The 24,572-nt window shown below is 44.1% G+C and overlaps 5 protein-coding genes across 5 annotated transcripts; 4 read left to right on the top strand and 1 right to left on the bottom strand.

The window, feature by feature from the left end:
* Window positions 1–84: 84 nt before the first annotated feature.
* On the bottom strand, window positions 85–4,294 carry EDB93DRAFT_1253722 (uncharacterized protein; the record flags this gene model as incomplete). Its single annotated transcript, XM_041453503.1, has 14 exons — window positions 85–729; window positions 781–1,105; window positions 1,173–1,233; window positions 1,291–1,446; window positions 1,500–1,615; window positions 1,669–1,797; window positions 1,852–2,186; window positions 2,244–2,410; window positions 3,028–3,182; window positions 3,233–3,366; window positions 3,417–3,830; window positions 3,901–3,982; window positions 4,032–4,075; window positions 4,142–4,294. 14 exons carry the CDS (start codon window positions 4,292–4,294, stop codon window positions 85–87), a joined length of 2,916 nt encoding a protein of 971 aa, XP_041304243.1.
* A 387-nt stretch (window positions 4,295–4,681) lies between these two features.
* On the top strand, window positions 4,682–6,372 carry EDB93DRAFT_1106658 (uncharacterized protein; the record flags this gene model as incomplete). Its single annotated transcript, XM_041447644.1, has 11 exons — window positions 4,682–4,700; window positions 4,758–4,773; window positions 4,819–4,836; window positions 4,920–4,936; window positions 5,070–5,124; window positions 5,174–5,193; window positions 5,243–5,316; window positions 5,413–5,535; window positions 5,669–5,745; window positions 5,888–5,912; window positions 6,217–6,372. The coding sequence occupies 11 exons, from the start codon at window positions 4,682–4,684 to the stop codon at window positions 6,370–6,372; spliced, it is 600 nt and encodes a 199-aa protein (XP_041304244.1).
* Window positions 6,373–8,388: 2,016 nt separating this feature from the next.
* EDB93DRAFT_1047083 (uncharacterized protein) lies at window positions 8,389–8,712 on the top strand (the record flags this gene model as incomplete). Its single annotated transcript, XM_041444636.1, has 2 exons — window positions 8,389–8,580; window positions 8,632–8,712. Coding segments are annotated over 2 exons (273 nt in total), but the record flags the coding sequence as incomplete, so codon positions are not given.
* A 612-nt stretch (window positions 8,713–9,324) lies between these two features.
* EDB93DRAFT_1091333 (uncharacterized protein) lies at window positions 9,325–12,851 on the top strand (the record flags this gene model as incomplete). The annotated part of the gene is made up of 9 exons (XM_041446346.1): window positions 9,325–9,984; window positions 10,039–10,211; window positions 10,533–10,695; window positions 10,750–10,895; window positions 10,950–11,344; window positions 11,394–11,576; window positions 11,645–11,756; window positions 11,806–12,548; window positions 12,601–12,851. Coding segments are annotated over 9 exons (2,826 nt in total), but the record flags the coding sequence as incomplete, so codon positions are not given.
* A 3,926-nt stretch (window positions 12,852–16,777) lies between these two features.
* Window positions 16,778–18,323, top strand: EDB93DRAFT_1106661 (uncharacterized protein; the record flags this gene model as incomplete). The annotated part of the gene is made up of 9 exons (XM_041447645.1): window positions 16,778–16,783; window positions 16,827–16,886; window positions 17,040–17,153; window positions 17,218–17,350; window positions 17,399–17,550; window positions 17,595–17,620; window positions 17,879–17,895; window positions 17,984–18,084; window positions 18,135–18,323. The coding sequence occupies 9 exons, from the start codon at window positions 16,778–16,780 to the stop codon at window positions 18,321–18,323; spliced, it is 798 nt and encodes a 265-aa protein (XP_041304247.1).
* Window positions 18,324–24,572: the final 6,249 nt, after the last annotated feature.

The raw sequence follows: 24,572 nt of genomic DNA on the forward strand, positions 1-24,572 counted from the left end.
CACTGAGGAAGTCTGGTTTCTCACCCTTTTCTTCCCTTTGGATTTGCCTGCCTCCTGTTCCTGCTCGTTGTCCTTCTCCACCTCCTACATCTGCACATCCAAATCTCCTGTCACCTCCTCCTGCTCATCTTCCTCGTCCTGGTCCTTGTCCTCTTCCATGTCCTCATCCTCTTCCTCATCCTCATCCTCTTCATCATCCTTGTCCTTATCCTCTTCCTCATCCTCATCCTTGTCCTTATCCTCTTCCTCATCCTCATCCTTGTCCTTATCCTCATCCTCGTCCTTGTCCTCTTCCTTGTCCTCATCCTTGTCCACGTTCTCACCATCAACTCCCTTCATCTCCTCCTGATCACCCTCATCAAAGTCACCTGATGTAGCCTTCATCGCCAACTCAATGAGGCCTACAATGGCGCATAAGGTATGACGGATTGCGTTGTCCACCTTAATCATACATTGGAGGTCCATGATTGAACTGGCCAAGTAGATGGGGGTACCAGGTGGGGCCTCGTCTTCTTCATACTCGATGACTCGTTTACAGTCTCTCAAAATCAAACCCAGGCCCAAAACCACTAGGGCACCTGAGGATGAAGACCTGATTGGGGCCTGTGTCAATACCTCCAAGCTGGCCATCACCATGTCCTGTGACCCATGCAAATACTCTGGAAGGTAAGACTCTCCGCAACACCAATCAACCCATGGAGGTAACTCAAGCTCCTCGTTTGGTGTTGACTAGTGAATGAGTTATGATCAGTACATTCCCAAGATTAATAATGCACTTACAATATTTTCCGTCATTTTAGCCAGATCCTTGACTGCATCTACGAGCTCCAGGTAAGAGCTATCAGTGCTGAGCCCATCTAAAAATTCAAAGCGGCGGTCAAGTGGAACCTCAGCTAGCGATACTACAGCTAAAGTAGCACCCAGTCCAGCCAGACTATGCTGTTCTTCTTCAGAGGTAACTTCGTCATATGGTTTCACCTTTCTGGAACTTGCTTTGTCCCTTTTACTATGTCTCATGTCCATTGGTCTTGCCTTGATAAAAGAGACAAGCCTCTTTTTTCGCCACGCTCCGACTCTTCCAATACTTCCAGATGACATTGATATCCTTCGATCTCATGTGAGAGGGGTCACAGATGAGAAGATTATCTGGAACAGAACTAGCCGCCAAATACTGTGATGGACAAGGAGTGATGGTACGCCAGGGCACGGGCTTACTAGTGCCAGTGAAAACTTCTACAGAAGCAAACCCAATCAGCAAGCATATAGTAAATTCATGACGAAGACACCTACTGTATGCAGCATGAAAAATCATTCTTACAAGCTCTTGTTGACCCTTAAGTCTGATACCATCACGAGAAGGAAGTTGGGCATAGCCTTCATCGTCCAAAATGAGTTCAGGTAGTCCATGTTCCTCCTCTTCCTTGTCGTCTTGATCAGCTGTTGGGTCTATTGATTTATGGTCAATTAATGTTTATAAAATGAAGTGATAGTAACTATACAAAATTCGCCCTTCGCCCACTCAGCAAAGAACTCGAACCCGGTTGAAGTCCACTCTTTTATACCGTCTGAGCTGACGGAGAAACTTTTTTTGACATTCCTAGGCTGAGATTCATGTCTAGAGGAGTATAGTTTAGTAGTTTTAAGATATATAAACGACCTAATACTCACAAGGTGATGTTCAATGTCTGATCTGCTCGTTTCTTGTGACTGACAAGCATCACGATGTGGCAACCCATAGTTCGATGGAGTTGTTCAGAAAAATCTTCAAGGACTTTCTTGAGATTATTCTTACAATACCTGCCAGCTGATGTCAGACTTGAAACCCTAACAAAAAAAATTCACCAAGCTCACATAACCTGGCTTTCTTCTGGTGCCCCCTCTGTGTTCCACTTCTCTCGTGCATAATCAACTTCTTTCTTCTGTGTCAATGACATTTGGTTGAACCATTCTCGCGCATGACAAGTACGAAACTTGATGGGATCCTTCACACCTTTTCTCGCCTGCTCTGCTTTGTCAAATTCATCCATTTCTTGTTTAAACAATCTCTGAGCCACGTCCCAGTCGGTCAGCATTTTCTTATAGAAAGATGCTTCCTTTGGACGGGCACTAATCTCCCTTGCCTTTGCAGCTCCTTCCTCATCAGATTCTTCTTCGTCATTTTTGCGTCCGTAGTATTTTTTGATTGCCTGCAAGTAGTGTATTAATAGACCTGTCAAATATCCTAACATCAGTAAAAATAATACCTTCTTCAAAGAACTTGGCAAAGGCACTTGTTCGCCTTGTTCCTTGTGAGCTACAACTATGGCCTTTCGAATTTTCTTGATCACACGAGACCGCTCTGACTTTGAATTGGCAGCCAAGAACTTGGATTGATAACTGACTAGGATAGCTCTGAAGCTACTGGTCCAATCTGAAGACATAGATATATGACTGGAAGGTATTGTTTTTAAAAAGTAATGCTGTGGATTAACAGTACTAGGATGTATGAGAGTGCAGCTGGCCGGTGATCTCAGTCAAAAGATTCTGATCAACAAACATGTCGTGTGGATCACGTGATCGTGTTTAAGTGCGGCTGGCCGGTCAATCAACAAACATGTTGCATGGATCATGTGATCGCGATCGATTCATGTTTCAAACTTCATGATTTGAGAGCACATCAAAATAGATTCAGTACTGTAGACATGCGACAAGAGACATGTAGATATAAGACATGAAGGGCAAGCAAAATATAGGCCTACAGGGCAAGTTGGATCCATTGCGACTGAGGTGATTTACCATGTGTAAGAACTCTTGTCAAATTCTCCGGTTGATGAAACTCGAAGGACTGGGTGCAAGTCTGATTCTTACATTCAAAATAATAAACCTTGTGATGGTTCACCAAAGTCCATGAGTCAACCCACCCACACTTTGGGCATTGGACAGGGAGGTACTACCCCCAAGGGCGAAACACAGCATGGGTCCATGCGAATTTAATGACGTTCAATGAGTCAGAATTCTTCACAAACAAAAAAATGTCGGAGTGCCGACCCAAGTTGAGAGAGTGACTCAGCATAAGAGGGAATGCATGGCTGATAGAGAATCGCTCAATGACGACACGCTCGATGAATGCAAGAAGAAGATGTGTGGCGAAGCTTGGCTGGAAACGTACTGCATTGAAGGCTACAGAAGCGGAAAGTTGATGTCTAGTATAACCACATTAAGTCAGACACAAGACGGATCAAGAATAGCTTACTGGAGTACTGAGGTCTTCAAGTTTTTGAAGCTCTCGGAGCTGCCGACAATAGCGCCGCAACAGAACAACCATAGGTACGATTCAACAGCAAGGTTGATGAGATCCTTGAAAGGACCAAGCACGATGTCCAAAAACTTTGTTTCCGACGGTCAGTACATGTGCGAAGTTAAACAAACGAACTTACAGTATTGACTGGAGTCGAAATATAAGTTTTCTTCTTGCCCTTGTAGCCTACAAAGGGGTCGCCGAAGTCATTGTCGGTATGGTCGGAGACCCCAAAGATAATGTGTTTCCAACCGCCAGGGAAAGCCAAGAGTTTGAGGACGAGTTTGTTGACCATAGAATGAAACTTGACGATCTTCGAATCAGAGCCGATGTCAAAGATGACCTCACGAAAAATGATTCCGCCGTCAGGAAAGTAAGGCAGGAGAAAATCATGCGAGAGTTTGAAAGGGCCGCCCGTCGTGTCATTGTCGATGAGGTTAAGATGGATGAATAGCACGGTTTCGGACGAAACCTGTGCTTGGTGGGGCAACTCAAGCGCCCCGCGGATCTGAAGGAATGTGTCGAAAATGGGCTTCCCGTCGCGGTAAAATCCCTGTAGTCGATATACACATGATTGAATCAATACAACAAGAATAAACCGAAAACAAAGGTTAGGGACTCACGAAGTAAGGATTCTGGGAGCCGTGGCCATGATGTTGCGCTAGGACATGGCAGGAAATGCAGACAAATGTGACGTGGCGTGATCTGCAAGCAGTTGGAGCACATAGTGCGTGGACACAAGTCGCACATGAACAAGTGGTAGTCGTCCACTGCTCCGTCGCGACAAACAAGACAGAACTGTAGGTAGATGTAGATAGATGTAGTTAGTTGAAATGTTGAAGAAAGATAACATTAATTACGCACATTGTTGTGGTCCCTTCTCTCCTCCTCCTCAATCCTCACAGTCCCCACTTCTACCCTTGAAATGGTCGAAACGGCACCAGGTAGGTTGAGGGTGACACGAGGCGCCACACCACCAGTCGACTTCTTGCAGGTTTGTTTGGTCCGAGGGGGCATGGCGTAGTCGTGGGTGCTGGGATTGCAGATGCTGGTATGACGGCTGCTGCTGGGTAAACGCGAAAGGCAGAAACAATGGTAACGCGCTGAGAACAATGGTATAGTATTAATATTGAGACTACAAACGGTAGACGCGCTGGACTTGCAAGTTCACAAGTTTGCGACACAAACACATCCAAACAACAAACAACACCAAATAGACACGTTGGTTCAAAGTTCAAAGTTCAAAGTTCAAAGTTCAAACGCGCTGTTGACTTTGCTCTTTCCACCCATCTTCACACTACACACCTTTTCTTTTTTGATTAATCTACGATACACGCTAATTCTATGGTACCCTTTGGGTCCTTGCAGGGCTGCAGCCTGCAAGGATCCAAAGGATCTACCATAATGTCAACTTTCATGCGCAGTAAGTTTTTTCTTCATTGTGTACTGTTTGCTAATGTTTATCTCTACAGCCACTTAGCATCTCCCACTCAATGGTAAGTCTTTCGCTTAGTTCACCACGCGCTGATTTCGCTCTTTAGCTCTAGTGTTTTTCTATAGTGCGTCCTTCATTCGGTTCACTGTGCGCTGCTCAATGGTAAGTCTTTCATTGCGTTCACTACGCGCTAATTTCTCTCTTTAGTTCTACTCTTTTCTCTGGTGCGTCCTTCACTCGGTTCACTGTGCACTAACCTTTCTCTCTCTCCAGCGTCTTGTTTCATATCTCTCCCGCGGTTAGATTCGGTGCGTCCTTCACTCGGTTCACTGTGCGCTAACCTTTCTCTCTCTCCAGTGTCTTGTTTCATGTCTCTCCCGCGGTTAGATTCGGTGTCAGGATTTTTTCTCAAGTTCGTGTTTCTTTCTGTTCACTGCCTGCTAATCTCTCATTCTCTCTAGTATTTTTTTATGTCTCTCTGGTAAGTCTTTCATTCATTTTTACCGCATGCTGATGTTATCTCCCTCTAGTGTATCTTCTCTTCTTAGCATCTTGCTTGTTGGTAGTGGGTGATCTGGGGGCTTACATGCGGTGCATGCCACTTGTGAGTGGCTCCCGCTCTTGAACCTGAGGGCTTGGAATCTGAGGGCTTACATGCGGTGCATGCCACTTGTGAGTGGCTCCCGCTCTTGAACATGAGGGCTTGGAATCTGAGGGCTTGGAATCTGAGGGCTTACATGCGGTGCATACCACTTATGAGTGGCTCCCGCTCTTAAATCTGCGGGCTTGGGATCTGAGGGCTGACATGCGGTGCATGCCACTTGTGAGTGGCTCCCGCTCTTGATTATGGGGGCTTGCCTGTGGTTTGCGTGTGGTGCATGCCATTTGTGTTCACAATGAGCGGTGATTTTTACTTATTCACACCTAAGTCACATCTGACTTGGAAATATTTCTAGTCTCACAAGACTTTGACGCAACATAAATTTCAGAAGCTCAGTGCCATATTTGATGTTGGGCGACATTTTTATCATCTGTAAGTCCACATACTACTCAAAAACATTTCTCGCTGATAAATCTTACAGGACTTTGTCACAATACGACTTTGAAAGCTAAGTGCCTTGCTTTGATTATAACTATATCTAATTGTTCAGCAGGGCGTTAAATTTACTTTGTAGACTTTCTTTGGAGTGTACAGCTTTGGTGAGGAGGGCCCCCTCACCGAAGCCGTACACTTCCCTAATTTTTTCTTTATGTGGTTTGCGTTATGAAAGTCTTTGTAATTGATTGTTTGTGTACTACTTTGTCCTGCTATACATGTCTCTAAAAAGTCAATTTTTGCCGCTCTGAAAAGTCACGTGACCATGGAAAAAGTCCTTTAAAGGAAACAAGGTATCGTCCTATGAACTGGATCTGGGTCTGAGTAGTATACCTATGTTAATGTCAGGATTCTGAGTTTTGAGTAGTATACTCAATATATGATAGCATCTTGTTAACATTTTGATAGATCGTCTGTGCGCGTGGCGCGTTCCACTTCAATCCTGCCATGGGTTTCGACGCCGCCACCATCTCAAGCAACAATGACAATTTCGACCTTGACCGCTGGAGAAAGAATTTCAAGGACAAGCATGCAAACCTGGCGAAGAAGATGCATTTCATGTAATCGCAACACTATGAACTGGATCTGGGCTATGATGACATCTTAGTAGTATACCTATGTTAATGTCAGGATTCTGAGTTTTGAGTAGTATACTCAATATATGATAGCATCTTGTTAACATTTTGATAGATCGTCTGTGTGCGTGGCGCGTTCCACTTCAATCCCACCATGGGTTTCGACGCCGCCACCATCTCAAGCAACAATGACAATTTCGACCTTGACCGCTGGAGAAAGAATTTCAAGGACAAGCATGCAAACCTGGCGAAGAAGATGCATTTCATGTAATCGCAACAATGATTGTTGAGATCAAGGCAGGAAAAGTCTTATGAGGGTTCAAAACTGACAATGATAATTTGCACACTTGACTTGATCACTCAAGGATTTCTCTTGACATGGACTCTAAGCTGGAGACTATATCTGATGAAAATATCTACCCTTGAAGGCACTCTATCATTTTGGTCTTTGCATATTATTCAGTCTCTCCTTACTTTACTCAAGCTTGGTGATTGAACTCGTGGGGTTATGACTCATTTGAGTCTACATGAAATTCGGGTCAACTCCGGATTTATCAAACCTAATTCGGATCAAATATGAAATTTTTGAGCCGAGGCAGTTGAACTAATTCACCGTCCACTGTAGTCCAAGTTGCTCCTTTTGCCTTATATCTCTAAAATATATATACCCTTGAATGCACTCTATCATTGTGGTCTTTCCATATTATTCAGTCTCTCCTTACCTTACTCAAGAAGATTGGTAATTGAACTCATGGGTTAATGACTCATTTGAGTCTAAATGAAACTCGGGTCAACTCTGAGTCATCAAATTCATCAAACCTAATGCAGATCAAATTTTAATATGAAATTTTTGAGCCAAGGAACCAGGTTGAACCAATTCACCGTGCAGTGCACTGTAGTTCAAGTTAATTGTGTCATGGCCTCATTAGGGCCTGAGTCAAGAAACCTTCATGCCTTGCTGAGTTCAGAGATCAAGCAAATAATGAAGGAAGCTTCTGCAGTGCCTGTCTTCAAAGGTGGTGTTCTCCAACCTCATCTACTGCAAAAGGCGCGGTATGTGTACTTATCAGTCTATTATGATGGCAGTAGCTAATAGACAAAGTATGAGGATTCAGTTGCAACTGAATTCTTGTTTGTCAGCAGAGCCAGCAGGTCATGGTTGTGATCTAGTGACAGAATACGAAATATGTCATGCATCTTTGACTATTGCACATGCAATGACTAATCCTTGTAAGCCCTTGTTTGTAAAACCCTACTAAATGAAGAAGTTGACATCCGTGAGATAGACTATGTCACATGGGATGTTGATCGTTACGTTGACATGGTGAAATCCTCCCATAGCCAGCCAAGTGGCGTCCCATCAACGCAGCAGGAAAAACTAAGAAAATATTTTCCAATGACTGTACTAGGGAGAATTTCAGAACCAGCTATGATTGTTGATAATCATGGCAAGATATTGGTCTGGTACCTCCCTAATATTTTATCTGGTAGCCGAGTGGTGAGCTTCTTAATTTCAAAATTTCCTTGGTGATGAGTCTAATTAATTAAGGATTTGATGAACACCGCTACCATGGATCTTCGAGGTTATCTACTGAAATCCATACCAGTTGGCAAATCAGTAACTGACAAGAAACACTCTTGGCGTTCAGAAGGCTTTCATATGCCAGAGGGAGGGGGGACATTTGGAGCAGGACGGGTCACTGTTTCACCTGCTTATTTCATGCAAAGACGCGAGGTAACTTAATATCATTTCTGGGGTTATATTGACATCAAGTGACTCACATGATCGGTAATTTAGAGGCTTCAAGATCCTTTAGTAACATCCGCGTCCTATTCCTCCAACTCGGTTCAACAATGGCTAAAGGTCATCTCTGGCACAGAATTGTTCTTTAATGCCATAACAGCTTTCATTGCTCCTGAACTATTTGAGGCAGGCTTAGCTGCAGCCTCGAAGGTATCGAGTGCCACTTTGCAGTCTAAAAAAACTGCACCAACATCTCAATGACCATCTATTTTTTCGGGATTAGAGCTTATTGTTAATCGGGTTACTTTGGGTCACCGTGATGCTGGTGGGGCCTCGTCTCATTACGACCTCCTAGCCAGTTTTGGCATTGGGCACAAGGCAACATTTCGAATCGAAGATCTAGAAGCAGAACTTGATTATTTCCCTGGAACATTAGTAAGTATTTTGGGCAAGGTACGAACCTTATTATTTCTTCATTGAACTATTTCTTAAATATGTGGGAAGGTTTTGGAGCACTCTGTTGGTCCCTGGAAAATTGGAGAAAGATTTGTTGTTGCACATTTTATGAAGGATAAGGTTCATGATCGAGTAGGGGTGTCTAAGCCAGCATTTCCAGTTCAGATGGACTTTTTACAACTATTGGGAAGTCGTGATACAGATCATAGACCTAGGAAACGTGTCAGGAGGGAGATATAGGGAGATATAGGGAGATCTCATGGTCAGATCAGGGCGGATCAAATTGGGATTTCAGTTTTTTTAACTCTGCTAGCGCTAGTTGACAAAGTTTTACATTCTCTGGCTGGAGTGCAAGTTATACTATCATGTCTGGGAAGAAAAAATCCCGTCTCAAGTCCAGTACTTTCTCCTTCAAAAACCAAGGTCAATTATCCCATGGGAAGGACTTGGATGTTCAGTATGTGACTCACAAAAAGATTACAAAGAAAAATAGGAAATCGACATGGGTGGAATCTTGTGCTGATCCTCGGTATGATACTGGGCCGTCTCCTGCCTCTAGCCCACACAAGAGAGTTAAGCACCATCATGAAGGACAAGATGGCATTCCAGGAGATTTTGTGAGAGAGGTTGATGGAGATTTCATGTTATACACAGAGACAGAAATTCCAAGACGACAAACTAAGGCAGGTTCATCTAGTCAAATAAAAAAAATCACTGACTGAATCTGTTTAATTCAAGACTCAGAATGACTTCATTGACGAATATCTCCTTTACCATGATTTATTCCTGGATGTTATCCTGGAGTCAGAAGATTTGGCCAATGGAGGGCTCTGCGAACGTTGTCAGAGTCACGAAGGTTTATTCCGGTGCTTGACTTGCAGTGGTGACCATGCATGGTGCCGTGCATGTATTCTCGAAGCCCATAAATCATTACCCTTTCATAAGATGCAACAGTGGAACGGAAAATGCTTCGGTGACACATCCCTCATGCAGATGGGTTATCTATGGCATATGGGTCACGGGGGTCGTCCATGTCCATCCTCTCAAGGCTCTTGGGAATGGGAGGATTTGGATGTGCATATAGACAAGCAGGGCGAGGGCACTGGATCTCATATTGCCAGTGAAACAAGTCCACCAACCACGTCCTTAACCATCGTCCACTCCACTGGAGTATTTACACACAACATACTCTGGTGTCATTGCCCTGGATCTCTGCAACAATACTTGCAGTTGCTCAAAGCAGGATTATTTCCAGCCAGTATATCCCGGCCTCGAACTGCCTTCACCTTTGATGCTCTCGACAATTTTCTGATTGATGCCCTTGAATGCAAGACATCTGCATCAAGCTTCTTCCAAAAGCTTCGACGGCTAACTAATAATGCTTTCCCAGATACTGTGCCAGTAAGACATACTTATCTTACATGGATATTCATTGATACATCTTGTTTGATTCAGGATCAGTATTGTGAACTGATGAGGGTGTCTCGTCAATGGAGAGATTTGATGAATCGAAAATGTTTTGGATTTGGACATAGTTCGTTGGTCAAGCCTGGGCCTGGTAACCTGGCTTTATTTTGTGCTGCCTGTCCACAGCCTGGAATTAATATGCCACTTCATTGGCGGCATAAGTATCCAAGGCAAGTGATTTATCTATTTCCTACTCCTATGTGTGGCATATATGTTCTGGCCAGCACACCTCCTATGTGTGGCAAGTCTCACCCGGCCGGTCATGCTTAATCAGACTGACTGGCTGGCCAGCATGACTCCTACGTGTGGCAAATCTCGCCCGGCTGGTCATGCTTAATCAGACTGACTGGCTGGCCAGCATGGCTCCTATGTGTGGCAAACCCCACCCGGCCGGTCATGCTTAATCTGACTGACTGGCTTACTCCTACACGTTGCCCATCTACAATTCTTAATCAAAATCATACTGACTCCTATTTGAATAGCTGGTTGATCATGCAGAGATATGTTGTGGATGGCAACTTCACGGCTCAACATATGAATATGAGACAACCTCATCTCGATGTCTCCCTCTCTGATGGTCTAGGGTATATGGTGACAGAGGCTGGGTACCAGGCTCATTTGTCATCGGCTATGGAGAGCAAGGATGTATGTTATTTTGGTTTTGCCACATCTGTCTTCCTGACTAGGTATATATCAAAGAGATCCTCTTGCAGTAATCACCGTGCAGTCAATGCTGCCAACACAAACAGAAGCAATCTTCGAGCAACTGGTGTAGCTGCCACTGCTTGTGCACGTCATGGATGTTTTGTTCCTCATGCAGTGGTGGACTTTCAGAAGGGTGAATGGTATGTTTTGATTATGAGATTCAAGACTTTCAACAAGCTCATATTGGGCGGTAGCCACATGAACGTTGACTACTCAATATGCAATGCTATCAATCATCATTCTCATGACATTGATACCTCGCTTATCATCTATGATGTAGGCTGTCAGTGGTGCATTCATTTTGCAGAACGTGTAGCCAACTGCCCAGGATTATCCCTACCTGAACATAATCGAGTTTTGGCCGCTGTTGGTAAATTCCATCTCAGCGCGCATAAACTTCCATGTTTTGCAAGATTTAGTCTCAATTTTCTTCAAGGGGCAGGTCAAGTAGATGGAGAAATTCTAGAAACTCTCTGGGCATCTTTCAATAAGATATCACCAACTGCTCGTTCAATGAGTCAATACCACCGACAGGAAATTTTGGATGATCACATGCGGGACTCCAATTGGAAGAAACTAGTTGGACTTGGTAAATATTTTGTTTCTAATTACAGAATCGATTAATCATGATAGAACAGTCAAGACTCTCTTGAAAAAGTATAAACGAGCCATCAAGGGAATTAACGATACAAAGTCTCCTTTTGATGAGCTAACACACTCATTGGACGATGAAAAAATTGCTATATGGGAAAATGATGAAAAGAAGGCTATGGAGGAACGAGGGGAATATCTTGACATTTATCAGCTCAAGATTGATCAAGGTAATTCATCACTACTACTGTCCAGTGCAAATAATGGCTAACCAATATTTTTCATTATAATTCTGAAGCCCCTACAATGGCTGAGATTCGACTAAGATTAACTGAAGCAGAGAATGCCGAAACAGGAAGATTAGGAACAGTATCTTGGATCATTCAAGGCATTAATCTTGAGGATGCCCAGTACGTCATAAGTGATTCAATCATAAAAGCATGACCACATTTATGTTAGGGATGGGTTACGATCAGAGTTTCGTCGCCTCCCATCTGATGCCACTGCTGCTCAGAAGGCTACTCTGCAAGAGAAACAACAGAAACTATCAGCTCGTATAACTGCATTCCATGAAACTGCTGATGCTATGACAGAGGGAATAGAGCTGGAAGCAGGTACGGTGCACAAAGATGATGCTAGGTTTTGCTGGGCAGAAGATGAAGAGCATGACTGGGAGGCTCATGTTGCTGACCTTGAAGATGATTCCGAATTGGTGGATGACGAAATTTCAGCAGAAGATATGGGTCTCTGGATGCCATCATCAGTGCCTCATGATCAAGTCACTTCGGCTCATTTATTAGCCCTTCAAGCAGAGGAATTGGAGCTGAGACAAGGTCAAGCCAATGATTGCCTTGAAAAAATTCGGTTGGCTCTTGGTGATAAGGCTGTCATCTACCGTCAACACTTTCGAAGTGCCGATTCTGTGTGGACTGGGACAAGATCCAAGCAAGAAGCTCAATGTTGTCGTATCAAAATCGACAAGTATGTCCGAAGTTATCAAAGGGCAAGATCAGCTATGGAGAGACTTGGCATGGATCGAGAATCTCTAGAAACTGTTTATCAAGAAATACTAGCTGAACAGCTTAGTATTGACAAGGAGGTGACAGAAGAGAATAGATTCGGCCAGGGTTCAGACAAACTCGCATGGTTTTGGAGGGTTAACAATGGAAAGAAGGATCAAACAGACACTTGGATGGATGAATGTGAGTCTTAGTATATCAGTGTACTTGAATGCAGCTAAATGAATATATTTAGTCTACAGAGTGAACTGGTTGAAGGCAAAGGCAAGATGGAACAGGTGGGAGGAGGAGTTAAGTCTGGTTCAACACGAAATGGGGTGGACAGTCAGTTGGTTCAAATCCCAAGAGGAAAAATGGCAACTACGATGGCACCAAGCTACCAAACCTGGTCATCAACCATATGCCCATAAACAGGTACTGGTGTGGAAAGCATTCGCAGCAGAAGCTGAGGAAAAATTCAAGGACAAGCTGCTAATCATGATTTGATACTTTTTTCCAACATAATGCATACTTCATCAATGTTACCGTTGTCCATCGAACTACTTCATGTGCCACACAGGTTTAAGGCTGGCCAGTGTGAGGACATAATGTTAGTACGGCCGGCTTGTAGGTGTGTGTATAATATTACCTGGCCGTTGTATGCCTGTGGCACGTAGTATTGAGGCTGGCCAGTGTTGGCTGGAATAATGTTACTACGGCCAGCTAGAGTATATGGTACATAGCATTGCAGCTGGCCAGTATGTACTTGAACTAAGGCCAGCTTGTGTCTGTAACAGGTAGTCTTGTGTAGGCTGGAATTTGTTACTACCACCAGCTCGACTTTGTGGCAAGTAGTATTGTGGCTGGCCGATGTAGACTTGAAAAATATTGTCTGGCCATCTGGACCTTGCACAATGTAGTATTTAGGCTGACCAGTACATACATAGTACCTACTTAAATTACATTACTCTTGCTAGCTGAAGTCTGTGTCATGTAGCATTGATCAAGACTGGCCATACCATAGAATAGACTACCTTCAGCTTACAAGAAAATCATTAAGGCTGGCTGACTTGCCCTTGGGCCATGTAGAAGGATGGTGGCCAGGGTGTAATATCTTCTCAAGCTGGCTCGGCCAGCATAGGTTCTATACATAGGACTGGGTAAGCTGGCCAGCCCTAATAATTTTCTTGTACACTAAAACATTTATTCAACAGACCTGGCCACCATCCATCTACATGGCTCATGGGCAAACTGGCCAGGTAAGTTTATTCTATAGTACACTGAAATGGCCTGTCTGGTCTGTAGCCTATGTAAAACCCATGCTGGCCAGTGCCACCTTTAGATTTATAACAGCCCGGCCGCCATCCCTCTACGTGGGCCATAGACATGTCGGCCAGGTCTAATAATTATCTACATTGAATGGCCAGCCATGCTCTTAGGCCACATAGCCAACGTGCTGGCCGGGTCAGCTTATAACATCCTGCCCACCATCCCTCTATGTGGGCAATAGGCATGTTGGCCAGGCCCAATAATTTTTTATACACCACACAGCGGCCGTCATTGCTCCACATGGCCCCACAGACAAGCTGGCCAGATTTGTTAATTCTAGCATATATTGGTAGTCTACATATATGACTAGTCCTTAAGTCCTGGCCATTAGCCTTCTATGTCACCTCAGGACATACAGGCCGAGCATTATCTATAGTCATAGGTAGATATGTAGATTAGCAAATCCACATATTACATATGTAAGTAGGATATTGACTGAATGGCCACCCTAATATCACCCTCTGTAAATGTTAGGCTGGCCCAAACATTATCCAATAAGCTCATCCTGTACTAATATACTATACAATCTGGCCAGCACAGGTTCTGCATATCGTATAGTGATTGCAATATGCTTGTGAATGCTATTACTAGAATTCCTAGACAGACTGGCCAGCACTGATCCTATGTCTACCGGCCGGTGACTGGCTGGCATGGATTCTACAGCCTTTTTGCATGTCCGGAGCCAGGGTTCTACGTAGTAACATGACTGAAATATGTGGTCACACCGCTTGAAACTGGGAGGGAGGGAATCATCTGGTGTCTCCAAGTCTGATTTGCATTTCAAATGCTCTTGAAAGATTTGAGGTTGGAAGTCTGCCTGTAACAAAATAATACTTAGCATCAGAAGAAGACTAATATTAGGAAAACTCACTGTGAGGTCAGAAATTGCATAGGAGCGAGTGGAAATTTGTGTGAAGCCCATGACTATGACTATTGGATAAAGCATAACTGAATATATCCAATATATTTATATATGTATCTTGAACGTGGGCGGATCCTTGCCAACAATAGACTTGTCTGCATGCCAATGTGGATGGATGACTCAGGTGAAATGAGGTATCAACCTCACAAAGCACGATAGGGGAGATTAAGCCACTTTGCAGAATTGAACAATAATCCATCCTGAGCAAGCAGCTTGATTCGGCCTCAACACTGCCAAGAACAATGAGTTGTTTTGCTTGTTGTGTAGGTAGAGCTGACTTACAGTTCATGAACGTCCATGAACATCATAACCAGTGCAGAAATTACTTAAGTGTCACCGTTCAGCGGCAGCATCAAAAAGTCCAATGATCTATACAAGTCTAGACTATACTATGACTCAAAATCAGAAGTCTATTACTACAACACAATAACAAGTCTAGACATCATGCAAAGCCTATGCAAATCTAATCAAATGAACAACTGAAAGATGGTAGAAAGGAAGACGCAATAGTGAAGGTTTGGAACCATATGTAGTGAATGGGATTGATCAGACTCCGCCAGGTGTTCGCCGCAAGTCAAACAGTAACCCACTCGGCCCACTTTCGGGTATCTCTGTCGGAATTCAATTTGCCAGTGTTCGCAAACAGTAATCCACTCAGCCCACTTTCGGGTATCTCCATCAGAGTTCAATTCGTCTCGTTCACTACTTATGTTCAAAATTCTTCTATATGTTTTCTCTTTCTTACTTTCATCACGTAGTCCTTCATAGAGTAGAGTATAATTCGTCTCAATATATGATATGATGAGATGAGGATAGTATTACATAGAGCTATGATGCCTATATGAAAATGATGTGCCCGACCCACCACAGTTCAGTAACTCTATGAGCTTTTGAGTTCAAACTAAGCTAATCTATGCATAAGCATGGGCTACTGATTTTCAATTTCAGTCAACTCTCTGCAAATTCTCCTGGAATTGTGGCAGGATATCCTAATCCTCATCAGAAGGGACTTGAACGTGAAGGTATGTATGTTAACTTACCTGTCAGACAGTCACCCATGGGAGCTGATGGTTTAGTGCTTAGTGCAGACCCGAGGGACTGCAACCCACATTTCACTTTCGGGATGAAATTTTCGACTCAGGTTGAAAATTTGTCATGCTAAAGCAGGTGAGATAAGATAATCCAGCAGAAGCTGCCTATCGCAGTGTCATTTACATTGTTCGGTGTAGAATGAACGATCTGCATTATGTTCTGGTTTTCCACCTCAGTGGTCGGCTCTCTGTTATGATGCGCTTCAGGCAGCACAATGTCCTCAACATCAACTGCCCAACATTGCTGTTTGGAGCGCTATGTACATGCGCTCCCATAACCATTCAGTGACAGGGTGCATCCTTTTGCAGTGATGCTCTATGTACTTATTCATGCCTTTTTGTAGGCCTCAGATGAGATTTCTTTTACTTGGCATCTGGTAACTGGAGTGCAAAGGTACCAGAATGATGGCGAGGGGTCCAACCTTTGAGAAATAAAGTAAGTTTTGGCTTTTCTTGGTGACGAGTGAGACTAATTACTTTGTCATATGCCATAAGGGCATCTGTGCAACCATATTCCCCGTTTGTCCCCTTACCCACACTGATGGGCAGGTCAAGATCCATAGTGGATCCCATATACACATCCTGAAGATGTTCAATACCAAATTATATGTAAGTGCTGTACTCACATTGTCTGAACTTCGCTGATGTTCACGCTCATAGGACATCAATGAGGCATTTATTCCCCATTGCAGTTCCTGCATCTCGTGCGCCTGTAAATTTCCCCTAAGCGCACGCGCTGACAGTCTGCCATATGGATTGAATCATGTTTTTACAGAGCTGTTTTTGCGAGAAGGTAATTCTGATGCCATGACTGGTGTAATCTACTGATTTTGTTCATGAACTTAAAGTACGCCAGGCACTCTTCATTTCGCAATAATAATAGAGGTTACATTTGAACATTTTTTTTGTTTAATTCATATTCCACCACTTTTTCTCCATTGCTTGTCTTCATCTCCATCCATTCACCATCTATTCATTGCATCCCGGTGCTTTTCTTGCAAGTCTTTTGTCTTCACATATGAAGTCCATCTTGATGCCAACCCACCAAGTTAAATACACTCAGCTTTTCACTGGTGTCTCAAAGGTCAATCATGGATGTAAGTGGTGAAATTCAGGGGAGCTCTACATTCACTGACACAGATGCAGTTTGCGAACAAATTCACTCTCACTCACCACACCAAGACAGTCAATGTATTGGCTGTGAGCATGCATGGAGCATTGCTCCTTACAGGAGGTATCTAATCATCTGTTTTCTTTGCTCGCTCATGATGACAGCTGAGATAGGCAATGATAGTAGAGTCATGGTATGGAGCCTCACATCTGGTGAAATGATTCAAGAAATTGTTTCACCAGCAGCAGGATATATTAGTGCGGATCACTTGGATTGATGTCGATGATCATGGAGAGACAACCTTTGCATTCGGGGCATCAGATGGCAACATCCAAATCTATGAAAGAATCAATGATGTAAGTGTGATGGTTGTGATGGTAGTAGCACTTCTAGGTAACTGATAATGTTTGGTCCCGCCAGGCACTTTTTGAATTTTGCAGTACTACCATCGGTCACTCGGGTCCGGTAGAGTTGCTTGCTTGGGATCCCATGCATCGTCAACTAGCGAGTGCCAGTGACAGTTGGCCCCACATTTGGAACTTCACACCAGACAGTGTGTTACCAAATCATAGTACTTGTGTTACATTGACTTTGTATTTAGAAAATCTCGTTTCTATCACCTCAAAGCTCGACAAGCAGCCATATGTGGCGCGCACAGTACACTTCTACGACAATGGTGCTTCAATACTAGTATCATATCTTGAAAGTGGTGAAATGTACGTGTACCATAAAAATTGTGATTTTACTCTGACTGTGAGTCTGGTTTCTGTTATTCCATCGAACCCTGGGATTTAAAGTGGCACAAGAAAGTCCAGGGAAGGATGTGAGTTGGCGCGTACTCTGCGCATACAATTATTGATTCTTAAGCTGCAAGTGGGAATATCACCCTTGAGGGCAATTTCCTCCTTGTAAGCAATCTTAAAGATGGGGTCGACAAATACTCTGTGCCTAGCCTTCAACATGTCCAGTCTTACAGCCATGTGATCCTGCACAATGTGCCTTTGCGAATCTCTGTTGCTTGACAAGCCAGGCTCATTTTCATCAGGGGCGATGATGGTTTCGCTCGCATTTTTAATTATAGTACTGGTGCATACCAAGGTCAGTTGGAACATGCCAATTGGGGCGATCAGATCATACCTGTAACCATAAGTGCAGTTCTAGCATGTATCTTGCTCTATCTAACAAGACAGAGGTAGTCATACAAAGGGCGCACTGGGTGCACTGTTGTTACCTGGCAGCTGCTTTGATGGACACAGTAGTGTGAAGGTCTGGGGGGAGGGCAAATTGGTATGTGTTGTTGAATATGTATTGAGGCAATTGCTCATTACTTACTACAGACATCGACAGAGGACAATGAGACACATAAGTTACCCTCAGTGGAATCTTTACCTGCCTCCCAGCTGCTTTGGTTTGCGATTATCTGCATGCTTGTGAACATGCTCATGCATGCTCTTCAGTCGGGCACAGTATCAGAACTTTTCCTCTTGCTTCAGGGCAGTGTGACACGTGTCATTGGGGCTTTGTAAATTGTGTATGCTCGACATTTACTATATGTACTACTACCAGATCTACAAATTGTTTGTGATATCATTAAACCAGTGTGATCTTCCACCTCTGATGACAATCAGTCATACACCAAAGTCCTATAGGGTAGGAGGTTAGTACTGGAGCAAGATTTCTATAATGGCAGAGAATTTACCCTATTCATTGCTTTTAGGACCAATTCAGTTCCCCAAGGCATCGAAATAGCATGGCAAATCTTACTCTCGCATACCAGAACAATATCAAGCTGGCTATTTAAAGCACAGCTCCATATCTGTGCACTGAAGTCACTGTAGCCTAGAAAGGGGTCTTGGTACCCCGCAGCTACAGGTAAGTAACATCTGACTGCGACGTAGTAAACCCACTGGTGATCCTCCACAGAAAATATTTGTTCAATAACACCCGGTACAATTTTTGCCGATGTGTTCTTGAAGAACACACAACTATCCACCCGTGAATAGTTGCGACTGCAATATTGCAATCCTGCTATGTTCAGCTGTTTATACTCGGTGATGTGGTTGTTTCCAGGCAGTTGAGTCCCTGCCTTTTCCAATGTGTGTCGCACTTCTGAAATAGTAGTCTTGATGATATTCACTTTGACATGCAAGACACATGGAATTGGTTCTGTTGCTGTTTGCAGGATACTGATGTCTGTATGAAATGCTTCTTCTGCAAATGGAGCACAGCATTGCTGCAGGATGTCAGCTGCTTTGTTGAAGACGTCAGGTGCACCAGGTTCTTGAAGCATTGCCTTGATATGTGCAGCTGCACAAAATGTCTCCAACGTAGTTCTTTCTAACTCCCCTGAAGAACCCTATTCAGTTTGTCTCCCCGTATTTCCATTCGTTCTCACTGATCCTGTAGTTCGTATTGGTCTTCTGCAGGGCTCCGATGATCCTCTCAAAGGGAAACATCCACCAGCCATGCATAGGTCCATATCTTAGAAGAAACTTGTGAAGGTGGAGACAGGAGTGGTGGTTAGGATGGAAAGAATGGCTTGGAAAAACATCTCGGATGCACTCTAGGTAGGCTTTCATATATATGAGGTACTGCTGAGTGTGGTGCATCGACATTACATGTGATGTTCCCCATCAGATTGCCATCGCCAGCAGCATTGTGCTATGAGCTAACTTCTGCCTCTGTTTTCCATTTTCATCACCAGGTTTCATATGATTGGTCCCCCAGAGTTTTGTGAGAGTCACTGGTAGGTCGAATTCAATTGCAGACCGTCATTGCTCTGCCTTGAGCTTACCATGCTCTGCTTCCCCCAGGTTTTTTGGTGGTCCACGGTGCCATGAAGGTTGTTCAATGCTGCACAGTTCTGTTTGAATTTGATCGATCTCTACGTCTGTGAGGACTTCGCCAGATATGCCTTTTTGGTTGTTTTCCCCTTCTACTTGGGCCGCGCACTGCTTTACTAATTCCTCCATGATAAATGCATCGTCATCAACCTGCATCCAGTCTCCGTCATTCATTGGAGCACAGTGCGTAGGTTCACCCTATCAAGTTGTCAATGGGGATCATGACTATGAAATGGACAACGCACCAGCAAGGCTTTGGCCATCTGTATTTTTGTGCTGCATTTACCAGTCCCCAACAACACTAGCCCTGCCTCTTGGATCAGGGCTTCTAGGACAGGCACCCATAAGCGGGTCATTGCAGAGACAGTAGGGTTTGATCTCAAGAGTGTTCTTCCCCTATCTAATTCTGATGCATCCAAGGGTCTTTTGTCTGGCTTCCTGATCGCCCTGATCGCCCTGCCAGCCTGTTTGTCAATGATAATCAAGTCCCTGAAATGATGTTGCACCAATCCGAGGAAGAGGTTGTGCATGCCATCTACAATGACAAACCTCACTGGATCCCAGTAAGGCAGTCATAGAAGCTTGGACCACCTCACTCCGTGTCATTTAAATACTTTGTCACGTTCTGACTTTGTCTCTGCACTTTTCCATTCTTCTGCAGCTGCACCTACGTCGTCTCCATGTCTCGCAGTCAAAATTCGCAATCTCTGACTTTTTCTGCCAGCAATGTCCACACATTTGATTTGCAGTGGGCCCCGCACATCCTGCGAGTTTGCAAGCGGCTGGTAAGTTGTTGATTGTCACTGCGACGACATACCTTGAAAGTCTCCCTTCAGCATGTTGGAACATCCTCGTAAATCTTGTCCCATCTTTCCATGACGGCATAAAAAAGTCGACAACAGGTCGAAGAAAATGATTCATTTCGTCGAGAGCTGGCTCTCTGGGTCCAGGTATAATGCCAACTAAGTACATGTTTTCTGGTTTGTATCGGAGACTGGGCGGCAGGTTCAGTAATCCCATCGCGATTGACCCAACCAATTTTTTCTTGCCAGAAGTCTTATTTCCGTGAGGGTTAAACCAGTCCACTGAAAGACTCCATGCTAATCTGAGATCCTGCCTCTTCAGCCCATCCAAGAACGGTTTTCTGTCAGCGCCGAGGATCTCCTGCATCACAGTGCCATCCTTAATATCCCACATGCGATACTTCTCGTTCATCATCATTCCACAGTCCATGGCTTCCTCTATACCAGGCCGACTTAACATCTCAGCAAGGAATGCATTGAAGTCTTGAATGACATATGGGCGCACTGGCGTCCACATTTTTCCGCCTTCACCCTTTCTGCATTTTACCATCAACTGACCACATGGCTTGCTACCTCAGTACCTCTGATGGGTGCAGTGTTCGGGCTACAGTGATTTTTTTTTTGTAGGTGCAGGCGGGTATGTGCAAGAACACCTTGTGCAGGTGGCAAATGTTTGAGTAACTGGGTCCAAGTTAAATTTTTTATGGATGGTACGGATATCGGAGGGAATGGTGGGACAGGTCAACTTTCCGAGTGTAGTCTCAAGGAGAAGATTCAAAAGGCCAAGGACTGTGTTGCACCATGGACAAGTGACATGTCCAAAGACATTCAAGATCAAGGCAATGAGCATGGTAGAGTATGGTGGGATTGGCATTGTGGTATCTTTGTTGGAAGCAGGGTCCTATTTGTGATTTAGTTATGTAGGCATTCCTACTAACAATTGTGTCTCACCTGTGTCAACAATTTTTGCACTATCCAGATCATCATTGGTTGCTCTATGAGTGATCACATCCATGATGCTCTTCACCGTGAGCCTCATTTCCTCCAAAGTTCCAAGAATTGCATGCCGAAACTCCTCATTACAAGCATCGCTACTGACTTGCATGTGTCTCACTTCTTCCTACATAGTAGTCATTGTTTCATACTCTGCAGTAAGCATCCCCAGCACTTGTTGCCCATCAGCCAAGTGAAGCTGATTTACAGCATCAGTTACAGTTCAAAGACAAGCATGCATCTCAATGTCGAGGAGGAAAAGCTTGCGGTAATTATCTGATACTTCTCCATGTATTTCTGCTGAATGCTCCCTTGCAGCTCTAAAGGTTTCATTCGGAGTGCATCAACTTTCAGCTGTGATTCGCCCTTCTTCAATCCTGCCCTCAATTCTGTCTTCCAATGTCAATTTGAAGATGCTCCTGGCGAGGTCCTCGTCATTCTATTCCTCCAAAAGTAAGCTCGATGTGAGCATCAAATCACGATATTTAACTCATCCCTATCTTTGGCTGTTGCTTTGCCATTGTTTATCTTGTGCGGATATCTCGTGCAACAATTTTGATAGTATGAGCAATGTAGTGGGTATTTGTAGTGAATGTCAACTCAATGAAATTCTTATTCCTGTTGTTGTCCAACGCTCCCCTTGTATTTTCGTAATGTACTTTGTATTTGTAGTGAACATAAACTTAATGAAACTCTTGTTCCTGTCCAATGCTCCTCCTTGTATTTTCATAATGTCCTAACTAACGAAGCGGCCCACTAGACTGAACATATAAAGTGAGTGCCCCACTAAGTGGATCACTTAGTGGGGCACTCATATGACATGCACACAAGTTTAGGGTCGTTGTCAGAGGCTAACTCTCAGACATATTCATGTACATATTCGTAATTTATGCGCTCTCTGTCTGCCCAACATAGCCGCACTCTGTCCCTTCGCCCGATTTAATACATTGTTAAAATTTGTCACATATCTGATCATATGGCATGTCCACCATTTATATCTGAATTTGTTTAGTCAACATATACCAATTATTTTCATTATCTGGTTATAAATATAACAATAAGGTAAATTGATACCAACAAATTCAGCATTTTTGTCCTTGCATATCCCTAATCTGATTATCAATCTGGGGTCAACACTAATTCTGGACATTTTTTGACTATGATAATGGATCTTAAGACGAACTATATTCTTTTAAATATTAACAATTTGTTCATTAATTTGCACGGGATCTGTTGCAGACTTTTATCTGGCTGTGTCTCAGGTGTTATCTGAAACTAAGTCACAAAGAGTTACAGCCTCAGTTCAAACTCCGACAGTGACGTATAGCACATAAGTGCCATAATTCATAATCCCAGCCTCCAGGTTCGACTCCGTGAGGCTGTGGGGAGTTCCTTACGTGTCGTGGCTCTTTTGTACAACTTTTGTGAGCAAATTCTGGCAGTACACCAATCTAAGGATGAATCCCAACTTGCAATCGTAGTCACAGCGTGTTGATACATAACTATGTATGTAGGTGCAGAACACCTGGGTTGGAAGCCTTATAGTTACGCATCTCACCAACTATAGTTAGGGAAGCGTTCAACGGCAAATGAGAATTAGAGGACAAAGGTGCAGGGCCCCAAGGTGTCGTAGGCCCTTCGTCCTCTAATCCTCATTTGCCGTTGAACGCTTCACTCAGCATGCGCTTGAGATACGACAGATTCTGCATCGGCAGCAAGTCAACGAATTCATGAAAATTCTCGTGCATGATAGCATTCCATTGACCCGGATGATCGTCGTCGTTGCCTTGGGATGGTATCTCAGATATGATCAGTGTATAGGTAGGCCGTAAAACACAAGAATTTTCATTTCCATTGTCCAGATAGTCAGAACCTTTAAGTTTAGATGGGAAGTTTTATATTTACCAAGTTATCATCTTGGTTTATGTTCATGGAGATATTTCCTCGGTACAGATATGGGATGTACGCATCAGTGAATTCAAAAGTTCTCGATAGCAGATCGCAGCGGTCTGAATGCCCCGTGTCCTTGGCATCTCAGGTTGAGGCTGTGGAGAAGCACAAATAGGCCCGGTACAGGCACGTCTTAGATCGAGACTCTCACAAGCTCGCCAACAAGTCGCGCTCACCATACCATCCACCTCGAGAATGACAGAAGCAGAACATCCTGCCATCCGGATCACCACGACTAGTCAGATATTTGAAGGTCATAGGCATAGTATCTTTGCAGTTGTAGTATTCCCCGATAGACGCTGTATGGTGACGGCCTCATACGACAAGACCCTTCGTCTATGGGATATAGAAGACGGTGTCGTATTGAAGGTAATGCAGGGGCATCGCTTCGGCGTACGAGTAGCTGCAGTATCAAGAGACGGGCAATTCATAGCGAGCGGTGATTTCGGCGGAGAGCTCATCGCCTGGAACAAAGATGGCGAATCCCTCACCCAACCCATCAGAGTCCACTCCAACAAGGTTTTCTCGCTCGACTTTTCCCCATACAGCACATTTCTGGCGAGTGGTTCATTGGATACCACCGTGGAGCTCTGGAACACAAAAACATGGCAGGTTCAAGGAAATCCAATCAATTGTGAGACTGAAATCCGCAGTGTTCGGTATTCGCCGTCCGGTGAATATCTTGCCATCGCAACCAAGACAGATATCCAAATATGGAATCCACGCAAGAGAGAATGCATCGCAAAGTTTCTGGGTCACTCTGCGTTCAACGGAGCATGGAATTACTCACTCACATGGACGTCCGATGGTACACGACTGTTCTCGACGGGCTCCAGGCTAGATCCCACCATAAGGGAGTGGGATACATCGACCTGGAAGCAGGTTGGTGAACCCTGCAAGGGCCATACCGAGACTGTCTACATGACCGCCATGAACCCTCCTGGCACCCTTATTGCGTCCGCATCTGAGGACAAACAGGTTCGCCTCTGGTGGCTTTCGGATCGATCAACCATCGCCATATTCAAGCATCCGGTTCGCCTGCGGAGAGGTCCACGAAATCGCATTTCGAAAATACTTCGTTTGGTGCCAACAGCTCGTCGCCACTGGCGAAACTGCTAATTTCTGTCTCCCAGGAAGTCGGACCGAGGCCGTTAAGGACCTCGCGTACGCGTTTCACTTTCCATTG

The sequence above is a fragment of the Suillus bovinus genome (assembly GCF_016758785.1).
Source record: "Suillus bovinus strain UH-Sbo-P2 chromosome Unknown EDB93scaffold_63, whole genome shotgun sequence".
Classification (NCBI taxonomy): domain Eukaryota; kingdom Fungi; phylum Basidiomycota; class Agaricomycetes; order Boletales; family Suillaceae; genus Suillus; species Suillus bovinus.